General features: G+C 36.0%; 1 protein-coding gene across 1 annotated transcript in view; it reads right to left on the bottom strand.

Annotated features, from left to right (window-relative positions):
• The window catches only part of LRRIQ1 (leucine rich repeats and IQ motif containing 1), a 186,618-nt gene that overhangs the window by 104,933 nt on the left and 53,838 nt on the right, over positions 1-27,847 (bottom strand). Inside the window, exons 14-15 of the mRNA XM_082636012.1 lie at positions 26,005-26,078; positions 22,371-22,464 (exon numbers count right to left, since the gene is read on the bottom strand). Coding sequence (XP_082492138.1) covers positions 22,371-22,464; positions 26,005-26,078 — 168 coding nt within the window. The remainder of the gene's footprint in view (positions 1-22,370; positions 22,465-26,004; positions 26,079-27,847) is intronic.

Here is a 27,847-nt window from a genome sequence, read left to right as displayed (position 1 = left end):
TTGCCTCCATTGTTTTTCCGAGGTCCTGGATCATCTTCACTCTCATTATTCTGAATTCTTCTTCTGGAAGGTTGCCCATCTCCACTTCATTTAGTTGTTTTTCTGGGGTTTTATCTTGTACCTTCATCTGGTACATAGCTCTCTGCCTTTTCATGTTGTCTATCTTCTGTGAATTTGTTGTGTTGTCTATCTTCTGTGGTTTTTCCTAACCATTTTCTTGTAAAACACAAATGGTAAATTCAAGCAGTTGGAAACTTGGGCTGGGAATAAATTAAAGACTGCATTATGAGAAGAATAGTATCAGACACACTCTTTTATTTTACTTTTTTTAAGTTTTTGACTGAGTTGGGTCTTTTTTGCTGCACGTGGGCTTTCTCTAGTTGTGGCGAGCAGTGGCTACTCTTTATTGTGCTGTGTGGGCTTCTCATTGCGATGGCTTCTCCTGTTGTGAAGCACGGGGTCTAGGTGTGTGGGCTTCAGTAGTTGTGGCACACAAGCTCAGTAGTTGCGGCTCATGGGCTCTAGCGCACAGACTCAATAGTTGTGGCTCATGGGCTTAGTTGCTCCACAGCATGTGGGATCTTCCCAGACCAGGGCTTGCAGCTGTGTCCCCTGCATTGGCAGGTAGATTCTTAACCACTGCACCACCAGGGAAGCCCAGACAAACTCTTTTAAAAATAAGATAATTGGGGCCTCCCTGGTGGCGCAGTGGTTGAGAGTCCGCCTGCCGATGCAGGGGATACGGGTTCGTGCCCCGGTCTGGGAGGATCCCATATGCCGCGGAGCGGCTGGGCCCGTGAGCCATGGCCGCTGGGCCTGCGCATCCGGAGCCTGTGCTCCGCAACGGGAGAGGCCACAACAGTGAGAGGCCCGCATACAGCAAAAAGAAAAAAAAAAAAATAAGATAATTAAAATGATTTTACCAAAAGTTCCTGTTTATTTCAGAAATAGGTGTGAATTCTGATTGTTTCTCAGTGAAATACAGTGAGTTGAGGGTTAAACCAAAACAGAAGGAGTGGTGATTACCCCATATTACATGATCTGGAAAACCTAAATTTATTATATTTCTCCTTGAATCTTAGTAAGGATTATAATAAGAATCTCCTAGATATGGGCAAAAGTCTTTATCAATTTAAAAGGCCAATGCTATGAAAAAACAGATCAGAAAGCAAGAGTGGTCCACCAAGCCCAGCCACCTTGAAGTACTTCCCAAGCCTTTCACAAGAAGAGTGTGTGGGCTTCTTTTCACAAGGCTATTGATGATCACAGGGGCAAAATAAACTTCTTGAATGAGTAAAACTTCTTACTAAAAAACTAACAATTCCTATGAGGAAAACTACAAATCAGTGACAAAGATACCAAAGACTAAGTAAATGGAAAGATGTCACATGAAAAAAAATCTTTGTGGATAAGAAGATTCAATACTGTCAAGAAGTCAGTTTTTCCCCACTTGATCTATAGATAGAACACAATTCCAACTAAAATACCAGCAAGATATTTTGTGGATATCAAGAAATTGATTCTAAAGTTTATATGAAGAGGCAAAACAAGCATATAGCCAACTTAATTTTGAAAGAGAAGGAAAAAGTTGGAAGAATGACACTAGTTGACTTCAAGATTATCTATGAAGCTACAGTAATCAGGATAATGTGGTAATGGCAAAAGAATAGTCAAATAGATCAATGGAACAGAAGACAGAACCCAGAAATAGCCCCACATAATATAGTAAACTGATCTTTGACAAATGAGAAAAAGTAATACAACTGAGACAAGATAAGTCTTTTCAACTACTGGTGCTAGAACAACTGAACATCGCTGTGTTAAAAAAAAAAAAAAAGGAATCTAGACATACAGACACAGACCTCTCACATTTCACAAAAATTAACTCAGAAAGGATCACAGACCTAAAAGCAAACTGCGAAACCCTAAAACTCCTAGAAGTAAAAATAGAAGAAAATCTAGATGACCTTGGGTATGGTGATGACTTTTTATATACAATACAAAATACACATCTAAATTATTAATGAGCTGAATTTCATTAAAATTAAAAATTCCTGCTCCTAGGGACATTGTCAAGTAAATGAGATGATAAGTCATACACTGGGAGAAAGTGTTTGCAAAAGACATATCTGATAAATGACTGTCATCCAAAGTATGCAAAGAACGCTTAAAGCTCAATGATAAGAAAATGAATGTCTTGGTTAAAAAATGAGCCAAACTCCTTAAAAGACATCTCACCAAAAGAGATATAAATATGACAAATAAGCATTAATTAATGAATTGCAAATTATAACAACAATGAGATACTACTACCTACCTATTAAAATGTCCACAATCCAAAACACTGATAATGATGTGGAGAAATAGGAATACTCCTTAAGTGTTGGTGGTAATGAAAAATGGTAGAGACACTGTGGAAGATAGTTTGGTGGTTTCTTACAAAACTAAACATATTTTTATCATTTGATCTAGCAATCAGGTTCCTTGGTATTTACCCAAATGAACTGAGAATGTATGTCCACACAAAAACCTACCCACACGTTTATAGCCGTTTTATTTGTATCAGCCAGAACTTGAAAGCAACCAAGAAGTCCTTCAGTAGGTAACTGATAAATAAACTGTGATACATCCATACAATGCAATATTATTTAGCATTAAAAAGAAATGAGCTATCCAGCCATGAACAAAAATAGAGGAAACTTAAATGCATATTACTAATTGGAAAAAGCCAATCTGAAAAGGCTGTATGTTGTATGATTCCAACTGTGTTACATTCTGGAAAAAAAGCAAAACTATGGAGACAAAAAGATTAATGGTTGCTAGGGGTTAAAGTAGAGGGAAGGATAAAAAGGCAAAGCATAGAGGATTTTTCGGGCAGTAAAACAATTCCATATAATACCACACGGTGGATGCATGCCATTGCACATTTCTCAAAACCCATAGAATGTAGAACACCAAGAGTGAACTCCTATATAAAACTATGGAATTTGGGTGATAATGATGTGTCAATGTAGGTTCACTGATTGTTAAAAGTGTACTGCTTTGGCGTTTCCCTGGTGGCACAGTGGTTGAGAGTCCGCCTGCCAATGCAGGGGACACGGGTTCATGCCCCGACCCAGGAGGATCCCACATGCCGTGGAGTGGCTGGGCCCGTGAGCCATGGACGCTGAGCCTGCACATCTGGAGCCTGTGCTCCACAGCAGGAGAGGCCACAACAGTGAGAGGCCCGCATACCACAAAAAAAAAAAAAAAAAAAAGTGTACTGCTTTAGTGTGGGTATTTACAGGGAGGGGGGCTGTACATGTGTGGGGACCGGGGGTATGTGGGAATTCTCTGTACTTTCTGCTCAATTTTGCTGTTAACCTAAAATTGCTCTAAGAAATAAAATTTATTAATTAAAAAACAAACAGTTCCTAAAAACTAAATGAAGGATGGGAGGGTAAGATTCCTAAAATACTAAGAGTTAAGAAGACAAAGCCCTAACAACAGTTATTCCTTTTACCTAGACTGTATAGTCAGGATTGGTATATCTATTTATGCCAATACAGTTGTAAAATATAATTTTAATTATTTTTTAATGGAGGAAGTGGTCCATTAAGGCAAAAATGCATAGGGCCAACCAAGATCATAATGCATCCCTGTGTAGAGTTATGATCTTGGTAGCCTTGGTATTAAATAAAATAATCATCAGAGAGGTACAAATACAAATATGTTTTGGTGAAACAAAATAGAGGAGTACCACAGTTTTTCAGTTACTGAGGACACAGTTGACTAGCTCTCTACACCCTTCCACCACTTCAGAAATGATGCTTTTTTTTTTCTTACAGATATTTAATAAGGAAAGAGAGAAAGGATTAGATTTGGTTCTTCAGGGTAATTATCAGATGTTTTACAATGTTAAGAAGCAGACAAAAGCTTAATGGTTTGCTAATAAAGAGTTAAAGTTATTAAGAAAATTTGAGCCCATATATTTTGAACTTTTTAGGAGGCTTGAAGCTAGAAATGCTTGCCAAATCAAAAACTACCTACCATGTTTACCACAAAGGGTTAAATAAATGGCATATATTGTGTTTCTGCTTAGATTCATTTTAAGATATGGTTTGAAAGCAGGATGTTACATTAAGATAATATCTATTCTACAGATTCAATGCAATCCCTATCAAACCACCACTGGCATTTTTCACAGAACTAGAACAAAAAATTTCACAATTTGTATGGAAACACAAAAGACCCCGAATAGCCAAAGCAATCTTGAGAACGAAAAATGGAGCTGGAGGAATCAGGCTCCCTGACTTCAGACTATACTACAAAGCTACAGTAATCAAGACAGTATGGTACTGGCACAAAAACAGAAAGATAGATCAATGGAACAGGATAGAAAGCCCAGAGATAAACCCACGGACATATGGTCACCTTATCTTTGATAAAGGAGGCAGGAATGTACAGTGGAGAAAGGACAGTCTCTTCAATAAGTGGTGCTGGGAAAACTGGACAGGGACATGTAAAAGTATGAGATTAGATCACTCCCTAACACCATACACAAAAATAAGCTCAAAATGGATTAAAGACCTAAATGTAAGGCTAGACACTATCAAACTCTTAGAGGAAAACATAGGCAGAACACTCTATGACATAAATCACAGCAAGATCCTTTTTGACCCACCTCCTAGAGAAATGGAAATAAAGACAAAAATAAACACATGGGACCTAATGAAACTTAAAAGCTTTTGCACAACAAAGGAAACCATAAACAAGACCAAAAGACAACCCTCAAAATGGGAGAAAATATTTGCCAATGAAGCAACTGACAAAGGATTAATGTCCAAAATTTATAAGCAGCTCATGCAGCTCAATAACAAAAAAACAAACAACCCAATCCAAAAATGGGCAGAAGACCTAAATAGACATTTCTCCACAGAAGATATACAGACTGCCAACAAACACATGAAAGGATGCTCAACATCTTTACTCATTAGAGAAATGCAAATCAAAACTACAATGAGATATCATCTCACACCAGTCAGAATGGTCATCATCAAAAAATCTAGAAACAAGAAATGCTGGAGAGGGTGTGGAGAAAAGGGAGCCCTCTTGCACTGCTGGTGGGAATGTGAATTGGTACAGCCACTATGGAGAACAGTATGGAGGTTCCTTAAAAAACTACAAATAGGGCCTCCCTGGTGGCGCAGTGGTTGAGAGTCCGCCTGCCGATGCAGGGGATACGGGTTCGTGCCCCGGTCTGGGAGGATCCCATATGCCGCGGAGCGGCTGGGCCCATGAGCCATGGCCGCTGGGCCTGCGCATCCGGAGCCTGTGCTCCGCAACGGGGGAGGCCACAACAGTGAGAGGCCCGCATACCGCAAAAACAAAACAAAACAAAACAAAACAAACAAAAGAAAAACTACAAATAGAACTACCATATGACCCAGCAATCCCACTACTGGGCATATACCCTGAGAAAACCATAATTCAAAAAGAGACATGTACCAAAATGTTCATAGCAGCCCTATTTACAATAGCCCGGAGATGGAAACAACCTAAGTGTCCATCATCGGATGAATGGGTAAAGAAGATGTGGCACATATATACAATGGAATATTACTCAGCCATAAAAAGAAACGAAATTGAGCTATTTGTAATGAGGTGGATGGACCTAGAGTCTGTCATACAGAGTGAAGTAAGTCAGAAAGAGAAAGACAAATACTGTATGCTGACACATATATATGGAATTTAAGAAAAAAAAAAGTCACGAAGAACATTGGGGTAAGACATGAATAAAGACACAGACCTACTAGAGAATGGACTTAAGGATATGGGGAGGGGGAAGGGTAAGCTGTGACAAGGTGAAAGAGCGGCATGGACATATATACACTACCAAACGTAAGGTAGATAGTTAGTGGGAAGCAGCCGCATAGCACAGGGAGATCAGCTCGGTGCTTTGTGACCGCCTGGAGGGGTGGGATAGGGAGGGTGGGAGGGAGACGCAAAAGGGAGGGGATATGGGAACATATGTATATGTATAACTGATTAAATTTGTTATAAAGCAAAAAAAATAAAAATAAAAAAATAAAAGACAAAAAAAAAAAGATAATATCTATTAATCACAGGTGATGAGGTAATCAGAGGTGTTCAGCCCAGAGGTACAATATTAAATATAACATGAAATCTTTAACTGAGGCTCTCATCAAAGCAAGGAAATATTCCACCCTACCAAATAATTTATTACAGTACTAAGGAAGCTACACTGTATTCTAAATCTTTATCAAAATACCCAGTGTCAAGGTTTCTTTAAGACATGACTGTAATGTCAAAATAACTTATTTAGTTATAATTATAAAATGCCACGTATGAAATAATGATTTTTGAGATGCGATAATAAAGGGTATTGAAAGTGAAGACTGCATTGGTGTTCATCCAGCTTAAAAAAGATGCTCTAATTCTATTACTGGTCCTGTTTCTTCAAAGTAAATTTCCTACATTGTAGAAGATCAAATAAAAACTTTAATAACTTGATGGAAATAGTTCTTGAGAATAGCCAACAGTTCTAATTCTTTGGGTACCAAGCAAATTTCTACCCGGTACCTTGGTCTCCAGAGTGGACCTGACTAGCAGAAGGAATGACGTGCGCCAGTGACAGGCTCTAACGTTTGAAAAAGGTATGTCCTATAAGGAAAATTAATAAAGCATATTACCTTATTATAAGTTGGATTTCTTAGCAGTTAGGTAAAACTGATTTTCTTTTCTTCTAGTGTATAACCATTTCAGTAAGCTTTTGTGTGTACAAAACTTTTTACCAGGATGGTGGACCCACAGTGGTAGTGCAGATGCAGTAACACCTATGAGACACTCTTGAGTGGTCATCTTTCAGGTCTCAGTTTGGCTAAATTGAGGAGGTGTCAGCAAAAGGAAGGCAATGCTCATGTTGCTAACATGAGAACCTCAGGGTCCAACACATCTATACTTTGTGTTAGTCACTCTCAAAATTCACTGAGATGAGGGCTTCCCTGGTGGTGCAGTGGTTGGGAGTCCACCTGCCGATGCAGGGGACACGGGTTCGTGCCCCGGGCCGGGAGGATCCCACATGCCGCGGAGCGGCTGGGCCCGTGAGCCATGGCCGCTGAGCCTGCGCGTCCGGAGCCTGTGCTCCGCAACGGGAGAGGCCACAACAGTGAGAGGCCCGCATACCGAAAAAAAAAAAAAAAATTCATTGAGATGAGAATTCAAGCTAGATCCCTATGTGTGCCTCCAGCCCTGAAGGGTAGTGTTTCTGAAAAGATTTTCCTTGAACTACTGTATCAGTGGTACTTGGGGTGCTTTTTAAAATGCAGAGTCTTCAGCTACACATAGACCTCTACTGGCAGGTTCAGGGAAGTCTGTATTTTTAAAACATAGTCTTTCTTGTGCACCTTAAAGTGTAAAACCACTACATTGGGAAGAAAATAGACCTCAGCACGTTATGCTAAAATCAGACATGATCGGGTTTAAAGTAAAAAAAAAAAGGAACAAAAAAAAAACTCTTAAAGAAACTCTGAAATTCAAATCACTTGCAAATTGTCCTAAATTTTAAAAAAAGGCTTGCATGGAAACTTATACCATAGTCTATATATCAATGATATCAGAAGAATTTGCTAAAATAAGGGATACTGTGGTCCTGGGCAGTTACATTCCAATGATATGTCACTGATTAACATTGCCATTGGCTTTATATAAATGTTGTGAACTTTTTAAAGTAAACTATTCCTGTAACTCTAAAATTAGAGAGTACATACCAAATAAATAAAGAAATCAGCTTTCTACTCAGAAATAATTGATGGTTGGAATAAAGAGCCATTTTAACCAAATAATCTAATATAATCCAAGAGGCAAAAATATAAGAATTTGCTTTATCAGATTAAGGAACAGATCAATGTTTTACCACAAACATTTTACCTAATAAAAAAAGTCTTATGCTCCAGACAACAAAAGTAATGAAAAATAATTTCAAAGGTAATACAGGACATTAGAATTCTTTCTAGATGTTGCAAGTGGCATCATGTGGAAGCTGTTGAGATGTTAATTGACACGGATCAGCAAAATGATAGTTTTATCATCAAATGCTATATTTTGGACATGGTTATTGATATAGATATCATCAAGTATAATATTTTAGCTACACACAATAATTCTAGAGAATCTGGGTCAACAGTGTTTGAATTTTACATTTGGAATATTTTGATATTACACTCATCACCTTTACATTAAAAGTTCCCAGTTTATTTTAGTCACAATATTTTAAACTTCTTTGGATGTAAAAATTTAGTTTGCTTGGATCTTCAATACAACAGTATCTTCAAATTTGTGAATCACATAATAAATATTCAGATTGAAGTTGGTGTTTCATTTAAACATTTTTTTCTTAAGTCTTTTTTTTAAGGAACAATAGTCAGATTTGTATAAGTTAGCAGTGCATGAATTGGCCTTAAATTCAAATGCAGCCTTATAAAGAGCCTATGATAAATATATTAGAAAGCACTGTAACAAGTTGATTCATGTTCAGAATGAAGTATAAGGACACTGTGAGATCTCAGCCTTAGTTTTTCCAGCTGGGCTCCTCCTAGTCAAGGGCTGAATCAATATTTCATTTAGTGAAAACTTCCTGGTGAATATTCTGTCACTTAAGAAACTCTATTAATCATTAATGAATGAAACACATTCCCAAAGGAAATTCCAAACTGAGTCTGTGGATTAAGTTTTAAAAAGAGATTTCTTTTAGTACATCAGTTTTGTTCGTGTTATCACTGGCTAGACATGAAAGTAAGAAGCCAATTGGGAAAATCTATAACTAATACCTTCGTTGGTATCAAGGGGTTATGTAAAGTTCATTGGAACATACTGGTTAAAGTCTGAGTTGATCCTTTCATTAACAAATCCATATTTTATAGATTACTAGATTTTAACCTCTTTAGATAAGTGAATTTCTTCTTAAAATTATGAAAGCTGTATTAGAGCAACTGATCTAAGTGAAATTTGATAGGTAAAATTTTCAAGTTGCTATTAGTCCAGTCCATAAAAGTTAAATTAAACATAGAAATTGTAATAGCTAAATAATTGTATATATAAATACTACCTATTCTCTTTCAGTATTGATTATTTCTAATTAAATATTTTCTTTAAAACTATAAAGTATATATACTTAGTAAGTGTAATAAAATGTGAATGTTTATCTTTATATATGTATTACAGTGTTATATCAAAAGATTTTACAAGAAGCACATTTTATTCAATAAAATAGTGCTTATGCTTTCTACAAACAAAATAATGAAAAATAAATAAATTAAAAGGTTACTCAGGACATAGGTTTGTTTCTAGTTGTTGCAACTTGCAACATGGCAGCTGTTCAGATAGTAAGTGATACCAGATCAGCAAGAGAATTCATGTCCTATTTGCCCAACACCTAACAGAAAAACCATTGCCCCCCAAAGAACTTGCTCTGAATAATGGGCACAGCTGCTATTTTTGTTTGTCACTGTATGCCAACTATATAATTTGTTCTATAGAATTACTTGGGAAAATATCTCTCTAGAAACAACCCATCAGACATTTTCATTATAAATAATATCACCTGCTAAGTAGTCTTTCAGACGTTACACTCTTCTTTTTGTATGGGAAATTTCACTCTAAGATCTGGTTCCTAGAAATGAGGACCCAAAACTTGGGGATTAGTGCTTTATATCTCAATGTAAGAGAAGCACAGCCCTAGAATATGAGCTAGTGCATCTAGATGGGGACCTTGACTGCTTCTATTCCAGAAGAGGGAGTCCTTCACCAAGCTGGTAAGAAGTCTAGAAACATATCTAGGTGGCCTTTTCACATATGCACAAAAAATCTTCAAATAGTTTTAATTTCTGATCACCTTATGATTTGACATTAACTAATAGTTGATATTTCCTATAATAACTTGTCCTAAGATCAGCTTCTCAGGAAACTTGGAGAATATGATAAATACTATGGTTCCCTAGGAGTCTGAGGACTCCAATTTTAGAATTCCAGATATTGATAATTACTGCAAATCAACAATAACATAAATTTTCAATTTATAGAAAATAACATTTTCAATCACTAAAATAAAATTGAATAAATTCAATAGAAAAATTAGAAGGGCTGAAACATACATTTTTTTCAAGCTTTTACACATTATAATGTAATTAAATTCAGTAGTGTATTCCTCCAATAAATAATTTTGGGTGTCTACTAAATACAAGGCATACAAGGACTCTAAACTATAAGGATCTGTACAATAATCTGGGGTCACTTCTACTACATAATTTTAGCCTTTTTTTTTTTTTTTTTTGCGGTACACGGGCCTCTCACTGTTTTGGCCTCTCCCGTTGCAGAGCACAGGCTCCGGACGCGCAGGCTCAGCGGCCATGGCTCACGGGCCCAGCCGTTCCACGGCATGTGTGATCTTCCCGGACTGGGGCACGAACCCGTGTCCCCTGCATCGGCAGGCGGACTCTCAACCCACCAGGGAAGCCCGATTTTAGCCATTTTTTAATGCTTGGATTTTCATTTAATTTGGCTACTTTCCCCTAATTTCTTGTCACTTTTCTACTAAAAACAAGTTTCCCCAAATACTATTTTCATTTTCGTACAACTATTCAAATTTTCTCTATAGCTCCTTAAAAATAATGGCTAGCATTATCAAGTATGCTTTCTGACAGGCACTACTATAAAGTGCTGTCATGTGGTAACATATTTATTCCTCATAGAGACTCTTGGTATGCTCTGATACTCGTGTTCTTCTCTATTTTTCCCAGGGTTTTTTTGCAGTTAATTTGGCCATGTGACTAGTTACAGTTAATATAGTATGAGAGAAGTGATCACTGCCACTTTTGAGGGCAGAGTGGTTAAATGTCAATTGTTTTCCTGGTGGTCATTTTCCCCACCACAATCTACTTCCTAAAAATGTGAGGTTATGTTGAAGTTATGTGACACAAAGTCACGAAATGAAAGCAGCCTGAGTTTCTGAGTCTGCTTAGATTAGACAGGCCAAACTCACATCAGACATAATGTAAACAAACAAACAAAAACCTTCTAATGTATTAAACCGCACAGATTTCTGAGTTTGTTGCTGTGTGGTATAACCTATACTACCCTAATGAATAGATCCTATGAGAAAGGTACTATTATTATACCCATTTTACAGATGAAGGAAGAGACGTAGCAAGATTAAATAACTTGAGCAAGGCAAACAACCAGTAAGTGGTGGAACTAGATATGCACCTGAGCAGTTTACTCACAAGGCCCATGTATATATTCACTATGCTACAGTCCCTTTCCATGACCACAGGATAAAGGAGACTTTTTATCCTCGCATATGAAACCCTTTACAATCTGGCAGTAATACAACATATGAAACCGCAAAGTACAATGTTTAACTTCTAGGCTTCAGAACTCAAATTCCACTCCGGACACTTACTTCATAACTGGGTAAGTCACAGGGTATCTAAGCTTCAGTAAATACTCTGTAAAATGAGAATGATAATTACAGAACCTAACTCAGCTGCTGTGAAATGAAGGAATATATATAGGTACTTAGCCCACTCTCTGACACACTGTAAGCATAAGTACTTGATTTCTTACTTCTTTACAATGGTATTCCCACTATACCCACTTTACCTGAATAGACTGGTCTTCTAACAGAGCCTAACTTCACCTTTCACATTCCCTCCTTTTTTGGATATTTCCTCCATCAGAAGTGCTTTCTTTTCTTTTAATTTGGTTTTCCTTTTTTAAAAATTTTATTTTATTTATTTAGTTTTTGGCCACGTCGTGCAGCATGTAGGATTTAGTTTCCCGACAAGGGATTGAACCCGTGCCCCCTGCATTGAGAGAGCAGAGTCTTAACCACTGGACCACCAGGGAAGTCCCTGATTTTCAGTCTTACCAAACTTTTGATGTTTAACTCAAAGTTTGCCTCTTCAGCGCAGGCAGTTTTCCCTGGTCACACTAAATTAAGATAATATTTCCAAATTTCAAAAGCATATCTCTTGCCTACAATAATCATCTGACACATATTTTATTAGGTACTAAAATCTAAGAGTTAGGAGCACATATTCTGGAGCTCGACTGCATGGATTTGAATCCTTGGTCTTTGACTTGCTAGCTGTATGAAACTGGGCAGGCTACTTAGCCTTTTAGGAACTCAGTTTTCTTAAGTATAAAATGGGGACACTAGGTTGCTATTTCATCAGGTATATTGTGAGGATTAAATAAGAATGATGTGAATGGTGTTGGGCACAAAGTCAATGCTATTTCAGTGTTTGTTACCATTAGTTTTCATGGTTATCATTTTTGCATAATTTTCTATCCCTAACAAGATTATAAAAATGACTTGAAATCATGGGTTACATTGAATTTCTCTTATAATATCTAACATGTTAGGACACTTGTTGCATATAGCAGGCATACACTAAATACTTGGTGACTGAATAAGAACCCATATATAGTCTGGTAGGCCTAGTAATAGAAAATAATAGATTTTTGTGTGCTTACCGTGTTCTAGGAATTGTTATCAACAAGATATGTGTATTATTCCATTCAAATCTAATGGCTATACCATAAGATAGGTACCATTTTTATCCTCATTTTACTAATGAAGATTCAAAGACATAGAAAAGTTAAGTTACTTGCCCAGGATCACAAAACACGGGGCAGGAGGAAGATGTCCTTGTTTAAAAACACAATGATTTCCAAACGTTAGTGCACACTGAATCACACAAAGGGCTTGATAAAACACAGATTACTGGGAATCACCTGCTAGCTTCTGATTCAGTGGATCTGGACAGGGTCCAAGATTCTGCATTTCTAACAGGTTTCCAAGTGATGATGAAGCTGCTGGTCTGGGGGATACACCTTTAAGAGCCACTGCACTGGGTTATACTCTTTCCTCCATGCTATACAGCTTAAATTGAACTTAGAAACAGATGTTTCTAAACTAGAAGTTGACAGGTTCTGTTCTAAAACATGTGGAAACATACCAGGTTTCCCTAAAAAACACCGTAACATTAGAAATTTATGTGGAAACTGAGCTTTAAAGAAAAAAGAAAGAAATCTAGATTTTCTGGCAAAAAGATAACCCTTCGGTGATACTCATCAATGAGTAGCAAATCACACAGGTGTTTGACTTGGTGTAAAAATGCTGCTGTTTTCTTAACTAAATGTCAATTAACAAATTCAAGAAACCAATACATCTAGAAAGAGAATGTCACAGGTTTGCAGTGACCTTAGACAAGGGAGGGAACAGCGACTACTCCCTAGACTCTCTTATCTTTTTCTACAGGTGGATTAAGTCAGATAAAGGAATTTTAAACAATCAAATCAGATCATTGGTTCTTCTGTAAGATATCTTATATTCCTCTGAAGTACTCAGAAAAACAAGGATCTTCCTGGCTATGGCCACACATCACAGGGAAACCAAATCAGGGGGAAGAGTCAACTGCTTCTGCCCCTAGGACTGGATGTCACAACAACCTTTTTTTCAGTTATTCATTTCTCCCTGTCTATATTTTACTCATAACTTATTTTAACTACCTGGTCAAATTGATAAGACTTGCTGACTTGATCCAAACTTAAGATCCTGAAATAGATTTTCCTACATGAATTTTAGTAAATGGTTGCCTTTCCCTACACTTAGCATGTTGCCAAACACACCTTGCTAAATTAGGCTACAAGCCCTGTCCATTTTGGCTTGCTCTGTCTTGATGTATCTATGACCTGATATGATACAAATGTCAAATGTACAATAAATCATATTAAACCATCTAACAAATGCATGCTGCTGGACATAAAAAGAGATAAGACTTCAGGCCATAAACATCACCAGTACTAGAAAATTCCAAAGTGGATATATACAAAGTTTTTCAGTATACTGGGATTTAATTCACCTAGACCTGGTAAATGAGTCTGAGGATGTGTGAGAGAAAAACCACTTAAAGGGCTTCCCTGGTGGCGCAGTGGTTGAGAGTCCGCCTGCCGATGCAGGGGACACGGGTTCGTGCCCTGGTCCGGGAGGATCCCACATGCCGTGGAGTGGCTGGGCCCGTGAGCCATGGCCGCTGAGCCTGCGCGTCCGGAGCCTGTGCTCCGCAACAGGAGAGGCCACAACAGTGAGAGGCCCGCGTACAGCAAAAAATAAAAAATATAAATAAATAAATAAATAAATAAAATTAAAAAAACACTTAAAGCCAAGGGAAAGAACAAGTGTGAAGCAAAAGGCAGAAAAATTACAAGAACTCACATGAGCATGGGAATAATTCTCATCAGCCAAAGTTGAAAGGATACATATAAGAGACATTGGGCAGAATGCTCAGAAAGTTGGTGCCATAGTAGTGGGGCTAAATTAGCACTAGTCTGAAGATTTCTTTGAGACTTCCCTAACAGAACTTAAAAGGAAGTTTTGAAAGTATCTCACTAATTCCAAGTAATGTAGCTATTGCATGTGAGAAGCAAAATATATGTTATTTAAAGGAAAAAAAAATTAAGAAATCAACAAGTATAAAATTTTAAATGTCCAGACTACAACCAAAATTGACTGGGCATGCAAGAAGTAGGAAAATATGACCAAGAATCATTTAAAAAATCAATAATATTAGACCTCAAAATGATAGAGATGATGAAATTAACAGACAAGGATGTAAAAACAGCTATTATAAATATTATCCATATGTTCAAGGTGATTCAGGAAATATGACCATGATTAGGAGAGAAACTGTAAATGTTAAAAAATAAAGGAAACGTCTCAAAATGAATATCATAATATCTGATCTGAACTGAAAAACAGTCTAGATGGGATTAACAGCAGAGTAGCTATACAGGAGGAAAATATCAGAGAATTTGAAGACATAGCAATAACTAGTAAGACTGAAATACAGGCAGAATAAAAGTATAATAAATATAAGAACAGAGCAATAGCAACTTCTGGGATATATCAAGTGGTCTAATACTGATGAAGTTAGAGTCCTAGTAGGATAAGATAGAACAAAATATTTGAAAATTCCTAGCCAACAATTTTCAAAATTTTATAGAAACTATAAATCCACTGTATCTGAGAGGTTCAGTAAATCCTAAACATGGGTCGACCTAGAGATTATAATATTAAGTGAAGTAAGTCAGACAAAGAAAGACAAATATCATATGATATCACTTATATGTGGAATAAGAAAATGATACAAATGAACTTATTTACAACACAGAAATAGATTCACAGACCTAGAAGACAAACTTATGGTTCCCAAAGAAGAAAGACAAGGGGGAGGTATAAATTAGGAGTTTGGGATTAATAGGTACACATTACTATGTATAAAGTAGATAAACATTAAGGACTTACTGTATAAGAAAGGGAACTATATTCAATAACTTGTAATAACGCATAATAGAAAAAACTCTGAAAAGAATACACACACTCACACATAACTGAATCACTTTGCTGTACACCTGCAACTAACACAAAATGGTAAATTAACTATACATTAATTTTAAAAAACTTAAGCCAATAAAAACTAAAAAATCCTAAGCAGAGTAAATCTATATAAAAGCAACCAAAGCACATTATAATCAAATTGCTGAAGACCACTGATGAAGAGAAAACCTTAAAAGTACTCAGAGACAGAGGAATGAAGACATGAATGTTCATAGACTTCTCATCAGAAACAGTGAAAGTTATAAGACAGTGGAGAGACATTTTTAAACAATTGGAAGAGGGGACTGACTACCCAGGGGCATAAGGTAATTTTTCAAGGTGATAAAAATGTTCAATAACTAGATTGTAGTGGTTTTTACACAATATTCATACTCATAAACTGATACTCAAAATTGATAAATTTTATTATATGTAAATTATTTCAAAAATGTGATTATAAAAAAGATGAAGCTTAACTTGGGAGAAATGGTGTTAGCATAATTTCAGAGTTTCAGATTAGAGAATTTTTTAAAAAACAAAATACATTAAAAAAAAATCACAGAGCAGAAGCAAGAAGAATTACAATCCTGCAGCCTGTGGAACAAAAACCAGATTCACAGAAAGACAGACAAGATGAAAAGGCAGAGGGCTATATACCAGATGAAGGAACAATATAAAACCCCAGATAAACAACTAAATGAAGTGAAGATAGGCAACCTTCCAGAAAAAGAATTCAGAAAAATGAGAGTGAAGATGATCCAAGACCTCAGAAAAAGAATGGAGGCAAAAATTGAGAGGACGCAAGAAATGTTTAACAAAGACCTAGAAGAATTAAAGAAAAAACAAACAGAGATGAAAAATACAATAACTGAAATGAAAATTACACCACAAGGAATCAATAGCAGAATAACTGAGGCAGAAGAATGGATAAGTGACCTGGAAGACAGAATGGTGGAATTCACTGCTGTGGGACAGAACAAAGAAAAAAGAATGAAAAGAAATGAAGACAGCCTAAGAGACCTCTGGGACAACATTAAACACAACAACATTCACATTATAGGGGTCCCAGAAGGAGAAGAGGGAGAGAAAGGACCAGAGAAAATACTAGAAGAGATTATAGTCGAAATCTTCCCTAACATAGGAAAGGAAATAGCCACCCAGTCAAGGAAGTGCAGAGATTCCCATACAGGATAAACCCATGGAGAAACACTCCAAGACACATAGTAATCAAATTGGCAAAAATTAAAGACAAAGAAAAATTATTTAACGCAGCAAGGGAAAAACAACAAATAACATACAAGGGAACTCCCATAAGGTTAACAGCTGATTCCTCAGCAGAAACTCTACAAACCAGAAGGGAGTGGCATGATATATCTAAAGTGATGAAAGGGAAGAACCTACCACCAAGATTACTCTACCAGGCAAGGATCTCATTCAGATACGATAGAGAAATCAAAAGCTTTACAGACAAGCAAAAGCTAAGAGAATTCAGCACCACCAAACCAGCTCTACAGCAAATGCTAAAGGAATTCCTCTAAGTGGGAAACACAAGAGAAGAAAAGGACCTACAGAAACAAACCCAAAACAATTAAGAAAATGGTCATAGGAACATACATATCAGTAATTACCTTAAACGGGAATGGATTAAATGCTCCAACCAAAAGACACAGGTTCGCAAAATGGATACAAAAACAAGACCCATATATATGCTGTCGACAAGAGACCCACTTTAGACCTAGGGACACATACAGAATGAAAGTGAGGGGATGGAAAAAGATATTCCATGCAAATGGAAATCAAAAGAAAGCTGGAGGGCCTCCCTGGTGGCGCAGTGGTTGAGAGTCCGCCTGCCGATGCAGGGGATACGGGTTCGTGCCCCGGTCTGGGAGGATCCCATGTGCCGCGGAGCGGCTGGGCCCGTGGGCCATGGCCGCTGGGCCTGCGCATCCGGAGCCTGTGCTCCGCAACGGGGGAGGCCACAGCGGTGAGAGGCCCGCATACCGCAAAAAGAAAAAAAAAAAAAAAAAAAAAAAGAAAGCTGGAGTAGCAATACTCATGTCAGATAAAATAGATGTTAAAATAAAGAATGTTACAAGAGACAAGGAAGGAAACTGCATAATGATCAAGAGATGAATCCAAGAAGAAGTTATAACAATTATAAATATATATGCACCCAACATAGGAGCACCTCAATACTTAAGGAAACTGCTAACAGCTATAAAAGAGGAAATCAACAGTAACACAATAATAGTGGGGCTTTAACACCTCAATTACACCAATGGGGAGATCATCCAAACAGAAAATTAATAAGGAAACAAAAGCTTTAAATGATATAATAGATAAGATAGATTTAATTGATATTTATAGGACATTCCATCCAAAAACAACAGATTACACTTTCTTCTCAAGTGTGCATGGAACATTCTCCAGGATAGAACACATCTTGGGTCACAAATCAAGCCTCAGTACATTTAAGAAAACTGAAATCATATCAATTATCTTTTCTGACCACAACGCTATGAGATTAGAAATCAATTGCAGGGGAAAAAAAGTAAAAAACACAAACACATGGAGGCTAAATAATACATTACTAAATAACCAAGAGATCACCGAAGAAATCAAAGCAGAAATTTAAAAATACCTAGAGACAAATTACAATGAACACATGATGATCCGAAACCTATGGGATGAGTCAAAAGCAGTTCTAAGAGGGAAGTTTTTGGCAATGCAACCCTACCTCAAGAAACAACAAATATCTCAAATAAACAAACTAACCTTACACTTAAAGGAACTAGAGAAAGAAGAACAAACAAAATGAAAAGTTAGTAAAAGGAAAGAAATCATAAAGATCAGAGCAGAAATAAATGAAATAGAAACAAAGAAGACAATAGCAAAAATCAATAAAACTAAATGCTGGTTCTTTGAGAAGATAAACAAAATTGATAAATCATTAGCCAGATTCATCAAGAAAAAGAGGGAGAGGACTCAAATCATAAAATTAGAAATGAAAAAGGAGAAGTTGCAACAGATACTGCAGAAATACAAAGCATCCTAAGAGACTACTACAAGTTACTCTATACCAATAAAATGGAAACCTGGAAGAAATGGACAAATTCGTAGAAAGGTATAACCTTCCCAGACTGAACCAGGAAGAAATAGAAAATATCAACAGACTAATCACAAGTAATGAAATTGAAACTGTGATTTAAAATCTTCCAAGAAACAAAAGTCCAGGACCACATGGCTTCACAGGTGAATTCTATGAAACATTTAGAGAAGAGCTAACACCCATCCTTCTCAAACTCTTCCAAAAAACTGCAGAGGAAGGAACACTCCCAAACTCATTCTATGAGGACACCATCACCCTCATACCAAAACCAGACAAAGATACTACAAAAAAAGAAAATTACAGACCAATATCACTGATTAATATACATATAAAAATGTAAAAAACAAACAAACAAACAAACAAAAAACAGAATCCAACAACATATTAGAAGGACCATACACCATGATCAAGTAGGATTTATCTCAGGGATGCAAGGATTCTTCAGTATACACAAATCAATCAATGTGATACACCATATTAACAAATTGAAGAATAAAAACTATATGATCATCTCAATAGATGCAGGAAAAGCTTTTGACAAAATTCAACACCCATTTATGATAAAAACTCTCCAGAAAGTGGGCATAGAGGGAACCTACCTCAACATAATAAAGGCTATTTACAACAAACCCACAGCAAACATCATTTCAAGGGTGAAAAACTGAAAGCATTTCCTCCAAGATCAGGAACAAGACAAGATTGTCCACTCTCACCACTATTATTCAACATAGTTTTGGAAATCCTAGCCATGGCAATAAAGAAGAAAATGAAATAAAAGGAATATAAACTGGAAAAGAAGAAGTAAAACTGTCACTGCTTGCAGATGACATGATACTATATAGAGAGAATCCTAACGATGCCACCAGAAAACTACTAGAGCTAATCAATGAATTTGGTAAAGTAGCTGGATACAAAATTAATGCACAGAAATCTCTTGCATTCCTATACCCTAATGATGAAAAATCTTAAAGAGAAATTAAGGAAACAGTCCCATTTACCATTGCAACAAAAAGAATAAAATACCTAGGAATAAACCTACTTAGGGAGACAAAAGACCTGTATGCAGAAAACTATATGACACTGATGAATGAAATTAAAGATGATAAAAACAGATGGAGACATATACCATGTTCTTGGATTGGAAGAATCAATATTGTGAAAATGACTATACTACCCAAAGCAACCTACAGATTCAATGCAATCCCTACCAAATTACTAATGGCATTTTTTACAGAATTAGAACAAAAAATCTTAAAATTTGTATGGAGACACAAAAGACCCCGAATAGCCAAAGCGGTCTTGAGGGGAAAAAAAAACGGAGCTGGAGGAATCAGACTACCTGACTTCAGACTATACTACAAAGCTACAGTAATCGAGACAATATGGTACTGGCACAAAAACAGAAATATAGATCAATGGAATAGCATAGAAAGCCCAGATATAAACCCATGCACCTACGGTCAACTTATCTATGACAAAGGAGGCAAGGAAATACAATGGAGAAAAGACAGTCCCTTCAATAAGTGGTGCTGGGAAAAATGGACAGCTACATGGAAAAGAATGGAATTAGAAAGCTCCCTAACACCATACACAAAAATAAACTCAAAATGGATTAGAGACCTAAATGTAAGACCGGACACTATTAAACTCTTAGAGGAAAACATAGGAAGAACACTCTTTGACATAAATCACAGCAAGATCTTTTTTGATCCACCTCCTAGATTAATGGAAATAAAAACAAAAATAAACAAATAGGACCTAATGAAACTTAAAAGTTTTTGCACAGCAAAGGAAACCATAAACTAGATGAAAAGACAACCCTCAGAATGGGAGAAAATATTTGCAAATGAATCAACGGCAAAGGATTAATCTCCAAAATATATAAACAGCTCAGGCAGCTTGATACTAAAAAAACAAACAACCCAATTCAAAAATGGGCAGAAGACCTAAATAGACATTTCTCCAAAAAAGACATACAGATGGCCAAGAAGCACATGAAAAGCTGCTCAACATCACTAATTATTAGAGAACTGCAAATCAAAACTGCAATGAGGAATCACCTCACACCAGTTCGAATGGGGATCATCAGAAAATCTACAAACAACAAATGTTGGAAAGCGTGTGAAGAAAAGGGAACCCTCTTGCACTGTTGGTGGGAATGTAAATTGATACAGCCACTATGGAGAACAGTATGGAGGTTCCTTAAAAAACTAAAAATAGAATTACCATATGACCCAACAATCCCACTACTGGGCATATAGCCAGAGAAAACCATAATTCAAAAAGACACATGCACTCCTATGTTCATTGCAGCACTATTTACAATAGCCAGGACATGGAAACAACCTAAATGCCCATCGACAGATGAATCGATAAAGAAGATGTGGTACATATATACGATGGGGTATTAGCCATAAAATGGAATGAAATTGAGTCATTTGTAGAGACGTGGATGGATCTAGAGACTGTCATACAGAGTGAAATAAGTCTAAAGAGAAAAACAAGTATCGTATATTAACGCATGTATGTGGAACCTAGGAAAATGGTACAGATGAACCAGTTTGCAGGGCAGAAATGGAGACAAAGATGCAGAGAACAAACGTATGGACACAAAGGGGGGGAAGTGGCGGGGGGCGGGGGTGGTGGTGGGATGAATTGGGAGATTGGGATTGACATGTATACACTGATGTGTATAAAATTGATGACTAATAAGAACCTGCGTAGAAAAAAATAAATTAAATTAAATTAAAAAAAAAACAAAACATCACGGGACTTCCCTGGTGGCTCAGTGGATAAGAATCCACCTGTTAATGCAAGGGACACGGGTTCAATCCTTGGTCCGGGAAGATCCCACATGCCATGGAGCAACTAAGCCCATGTGCCACAACTACTGAGCCCATGCATCACAACTACTGAATCCCGCACACCTAGAGCCCATGGTCTGCAACAAGAGAAGCCACTGCAAGGAGAAGCCCGTGCACTGCAACAAAGAGTAGTCCCCGCTTGCCGCAACTAGAGAAAGCCCACGGGCAGCAATAAAGACCCAATGCAGCCAAAAATTTTAAAAAATTAAAAAATTTTTAAAAAAGTTTAAAAAAAAATCACAAAAATTTTTTTCATTTACATCTAGGTACTGCAATATTCCAAATAGAGGCATGAATTCACATATACTTATAATACATACTTTAACAGACACCAACTTTCTCTTTTAAGAAAATAAAACAAAATCAAATTACTGGCAGAAAGGAAATAATTTTAAATAGCAAGCTATGGGATTTAGATGACTCAAAAAGTAATTCCCTGGGCTTCCCTGGTGGCGCAGTGGTTGAGAGACCACCTGCCGTTGCAGGGGACACGGGTTCATGCCCCGGTCTGGGAAGATCCCACATGCCGCGGAGCGGCTAGGCCCGTGAGCCATGGCCGCTGAGCCTGCGCGTCCCGAGCCTGTGCTCCGCAACGGGAGAGGCCACAAGAGTGAGAGGCCCGCGTACCGCAAAAAAAAAAAAAAGTAATTCCCAGGAAATGTCTTTTCTATAAACACAAAACCTAAGTTGACATCATACTAAAAGTGTCACATAATCCATGGTATGGATCAAAATTATCATTTCAAATTTGCATTAGTTCATACATGTACAAAAATTATTTTAGGTAGAAGATATTTTTTAAACTATTTTTACAAAACTGCTTTGTTTTGAATAACTTTTAAATTATTTTTTATTAACTTTTCCCAAGTAATTAGTATATACAGAACAATTTTCATCGAACTGTGTTCTCTGCAACTATAATAAAGTATGTATATAGGGTGCAACATTGTTTCTTTACCTCCAGTTTATTTCTTGAAGAAGTGGGTTTCCAGTGAGAGACAATTCATGGAGAGAAAAGCATGCATCAAACCACCTTAGGGCACTTGTAAGATCTATAGAAAATAAACAATAAAAATTATTATGAAAGTTATCACAGATAACGAAAAATAATCATAAATCAATGACCATTTTATTTATGGGTTAGCTATTAAAGAAAGGCAACAAAAATATTTATTTTGCAGAATATGATATGCTTTTAAAAGGAGCCCAGGGCCTCCCTGGTGGCGCAGTGGTTGAGAGTCCGCCTGCCGATGCAGGGGATACGGGTTCGTGCCCCGGTCTGGGAGGATCCCATATGCCGCGGAGCGGCTGGGCCCGTGAGCCATGGCCGCTGAGCCTGTGCGTCCGGAGCCTGTGCTCCGCAACGGGAGAGGCCACAACAGTGAGAGGCCCGCGTACAGCAAAAAATAAAAAAAATAAAAAAAAAAAATAAATAAAAGGAGCCCATATTAAGAACATAGACTCTGCTGTCAAAATACATATTTCTACCATTTAGCCACTGTGTGAATTTATGCAAATCATACAACTGCTTGATGATTCAGGTTCATCTCTATCTCATAGGATGAGGATTAAATGAGACAATGTATGTAAAGGGCTTAGAGCAGTTTGTCCCAGATTGCAAATACAAAATCTAAAAAAGTAAAATAAAAAGTAATAAGATAGTGGTAAAATTGAACGTATGCCTAAACAGAATTATATTTATACTTTCAAAAGTAAAAATAGTAGGTCAATCTAGGATACATTAAGAGTAATTTATACCAGAATTACTCTCCCACAGAAAACAATCATAAAACTGAGCAATAAACATGAAGCACCTGTTCTTAAGCCTCACTCAGAGAAAAGGGAAACACAAGTGGTGAGCTGACAATCACAATGGTTTTCTGCCTAAATGCATTTTACCTTAGAGCAAGAAAGTGGAAACCAAGCAAAGAGGCTGTTTTGCTGAGTGAGGAGGCACAGTTTAGATGTGAAGCTGGAATTTATGGTGAAAAGTTCTGAGAAGAAACTGTGTGTGCATATGTTGGGGGGAGGAAATTGGGGGAAGAAGTCTATGTGAGGATTTGCCACAGGTCCTTGGAGTGCTAGGAGTTACAGGCAGGGCAACACTCTGAAAAACCTAGCAGAGATAACCTGCTATCAGGCTAAAAGCCGAATGATGACATTATAGTTCATGCAGCAGTGAAAGACATTGGAATTTCAGCCCCGTCAGATGAGACTCAACTGAATAGCTAAGAGATGCAGCTAAAATCCAGAAAGACCATGCATTAGGAGTGAAGACAATGCCCTGGGGTAGGGGCATGCACTGAGAGTTGAAAACTAAAATGACTTGTCCTAGGAGGGAGTGAAATTAAGGCTGACAGCAACAAAATTATCCACCACTACTTTAACTGCCGCCAAAATTACACTTAATATCCTTTAAAAGGAAGACAACAACAGCCAGACTCAGCAAACTGTACTACGAACAATGTTCAACATACAGTTAAAAATTATTGGACATAAAAAAAAATAGGAAAATATGACTTATCATTAAGAGAAAATCAGTTAATAGGGACACATCCCAACATAGGCAAAATGTAAATCAATTTTTTGACAAAGACATCAAAGTCATTCAATGGTGAAAATAGTTCGTTCAACAAATGTTGCTGGAACAGTTAACTAAATATCCATATTAAAAACTGAACTCATCCTCTACTTCAAACCTCTCATAAAAATTACTTTGAGGTGGATCACAGACCTAAAAGTAAAAACTTAAAGTACAAGACTTCTTACTTTCTTACAAGAAAGTAAGAAAGCATAGAAAATCATCTCAATCTGGAGGTAGAAAATTATTACAAAGGATACAGAGAGCAAAAACTATTAAAAATAATAAAGTTTCACCAAAATTGAAAACTTCTGCTCCTCTAAAGATATCATTAACAAAATTAATAGGTAAAAGAGGGACTGGGAGAAACATCCACAAAACATGTCTGACAAAGAATTTCATCCAGAATATATAAAGAATTTATTCAAATCAATAAAAGGCAAATAACCAAATTTTTAAAATGGTAAGACACATGAATAGACACAAAAGAATATACAGAAATCATCAATAAATACATGCAAAGAGGTTCAATATCATTATCCATCAGGGAAATGCAAACTAAAACCATAATGAAATAACACAATGAAATACTAAAAACCCTGTAAGAATGGAGCGACTGGAACTCTTACACATCACTAGCGGGGAAATAAAATGTTACAACTATTTTGGAAAACAGTTTTAACAGTTTCTTATAAAGCTAAACATGCACCTACTCTATTATCCAGTAATTACACTCTAAACATTTACCCAAGGGAACTGAAAACATATGTTTACAAAAATATTTGTACAAGAATTTCCATAGGAACTTTGTAATCATAGTAGCCTCAAACAGCAAACAGTTAAAATATCAATAAACAGGATAATGGACAAAGTGTAATATATTTATACAAAGGACTATACTTCAGAAAAAAAAAGACTACCTATACAAACAACTGAACAACTGATGTGGTGGAATGTCACATGAATGCCAAGCAAATACTATTTGATCTCATTAATACAAAGATTTACAACAGTCAAATTTAACCTATGGTGACAAATTTAGAACTGTGATTGTCTCTATGAGGGGACTGGCTGAAAATGGGGATGGGGAAATTTGGGGGGAGGGACTGTTTAACCAAATCAATTCATCATTCTTTAATTTAATAAACTTTTAATGGATGTCTGGTTAGGAGTCAACAACTTAACACAAGTTTGTTTACTTATCTTCATTAGCCTATTCATTTCATAGGTAAAAAATATATGAATTTTAAATAAGAATATAATTCTGACATTTTCCCAGGTTTACCAGAAAGATATGGAAGTAATATGATTTTAAAAGTGGAGAGAAATTTTGAATTAAATTATTTCGCCACACATTTGAAGGAGTTTAGAATACACCGCACCTCAGTACGCCATTCTGGCATTTTGACTATTTTGAGTTAAAGGCACTTAAAAAAGAGCAGATGCAAGGGCCCTCTGACCTTCCTTCTTTTTCTTCAAAGCAGGAGATTAAATTCCTATGTGAATGATATTCGACCTATACCAGAAGCAAAGGGACATTCTTATCACAAGGACAGGAAGTCCAGGCCAAGAGATATGTATACAAACAAACCTGTTAAACTAGCCTTTGTTTCCTAGTCACTTTTCCATCCAATTAACTACCTTAGCCCAAGCCCCTCTGCCTCATCACATTTTCACAATTTACTACTCTTTGTCCAGCTCACTATGTAAGTTCAACTCTAATTGCTTCTTGGGGTCTTTATTTTCTTGTGAGAACTCCCATGTACATGTTAAAAAAAAAACAATTAAAACTTGTATTCTCTTTTTCTGTTTATCTGACTTACATCAGTTTAATTCTCAGGCTTAGCCTGAGAAGGTAGAGGAAATTTTTCCTCCTCTACACCATTTTGTATAGATATGTTATTTGTAAATGCCATTAACTAATCTACCCAAAACAACGCCTTACCATACTTGGAACAGAAACTCAAAAGCCTATTATTTAAAAAACAATTATATATTACTATAAACTTACCAGAAAGACAATTGTTGCTGACATCTAGTTTTTCCAAAGAAACAAAATGAAAAAGTGGTATGATTTTTGTCAAGCTGAAAACCAAAATGGAATTTATAAAAATTTTAAATTGGAATGTTCTTAATATTATTGATGTAATTATATATTTATATAACACAATTATATAATGTTATAAGTTATAAATTTGGCAGAAATGTATAACTATATACAATTGCATTTTCACAATAGAATACAATAATATAATCTTTACTCAGTACTTATTAAAAATGCAGTAATTATAAGATTTTAAGTATTTATTCTATAATGAAAGATTTATATTTATTTCTAAAGAGATGTTATCATGGAATTGCTAGTATCAATCATAATTATCATGAAGCTTAATGTGTACTTGGTATTTAAATAAAAATAAATGGGTTTTTTGTTGTTATTGTTTTGTTTTATCTTTGCATATGGCCAAATTTACACAGAATTCATATTTTCTATGTATTTTTTTTCTGGCTCAAACATTTAACAAACCATTAAGAGGTAAAAACATAAAAAATATGTATTTTTACTTTTTAGCAATATAACTTTAATTAGAGTCACTAGTTTTGTTTCTAATTTAAAAAAGGTTTCGCTTACTAGATTAAAAGTATTTTAAGTTCTGTAAGTGCACAAGGTTACACTGGGGTTATTTTTAAATTGGAAATATGCATTTAAGGAACACATAATAGAAACTGTTTTCTATTGATAGAATAAACTTAAATTTGGCAGAAATATACTAATTTTTAAAATTAATACTCGTTATTAAAACAAGCATGTTCAAATTCTAATAATAATAAACTTTTCTACTACTTTTAAAAGTTTCTATCATTTCCTAAGATACAATTGTCATTAAGACCCCATATCCAAACAAGGAACATAAGTGATACTGAAAATATTCACTGTATTGGTAACAAAAGCTATGAAGGGAAAATTAATTTTAGTTTGATTTACATTTCCAACTAAGACAAATTTACACTTACTTTGTTACATAATATCATATTACCCTAGCTATTTGGCAATAAAAATTAAGCTAGTTCATCTAAATCTTTAAACAAGATAAAATTTACTTTGTATAAAATATATTCTCATCACAAATGCAAAACTAATCTGAACTAATCCCCTCTATAAATGTTGAAGATACATATATGTTAAAAATATACTTCCACTAAATGAGTATTTCTGGTACAAAAAAAGTATGCATTAGTTTCCACTTCTACTTTCTTGGTTTTTTTATATTGTCCCTCCAGTTTGCCTGGCAGAGATATTTACATCTTTATTTCTACCAACACCCTGTCACGGTAGGAAAAAAAAAGTACTATTATTCTAAGATCAGAAGCTAACAGGATAATACTGTGACTGGAAGCCTCATGGCACAAAGCCAACCCTTGTACTGACATTAACTCCTCTCCGGTATTATCCTGTTCTGCATTAGAAGAGAGACAGAAGATGCTACTGATGATAAAATAGACTAAATAAGGAGTCTGGAAGACCTCTCTGATTGTAGCCTATCCTAAGTACAATATTACTATTTACACTACCTATATAACACTGCTTCTTAAAAACAATTTCCAGGGGAAAAATCCAAGGTAATAAAAGAAAAAGTGATCAAATATTGGACGTTACATTTGCATATACAGTTCATTATTTGTACACACACTCTTTAAGAAAAAATTTACTGAAATGTCACATGTACACTGAAAAAGAAACTTAAAACTTTGTCAATACGTAATTAGTGCATTCAAGTCCTAGTTTTGTGACATTTCCTATTCAGGCATTCTAGATCATTACTACAAGTAAGAAATTTAAGTTATTTAAGTGA

This window comes from Mesoplodon mirus (genome assembly GCF_964341445.2).
Source record: "Mesoplodon mirus genome assembly, chromosome: 11".
NCBI classification, from domain to species: Eukaryota; Metazoa; Chordata; class Mammalia; order Artiodactyla; family Ziphiidae; genus Mesoplodon; species Mesoplodon mirus.
The sequence above is the reverse complement of the archived record's forward strand: the minus strand, read 5'-3'. Positions and strand labels throughout refer to the sequence as shown.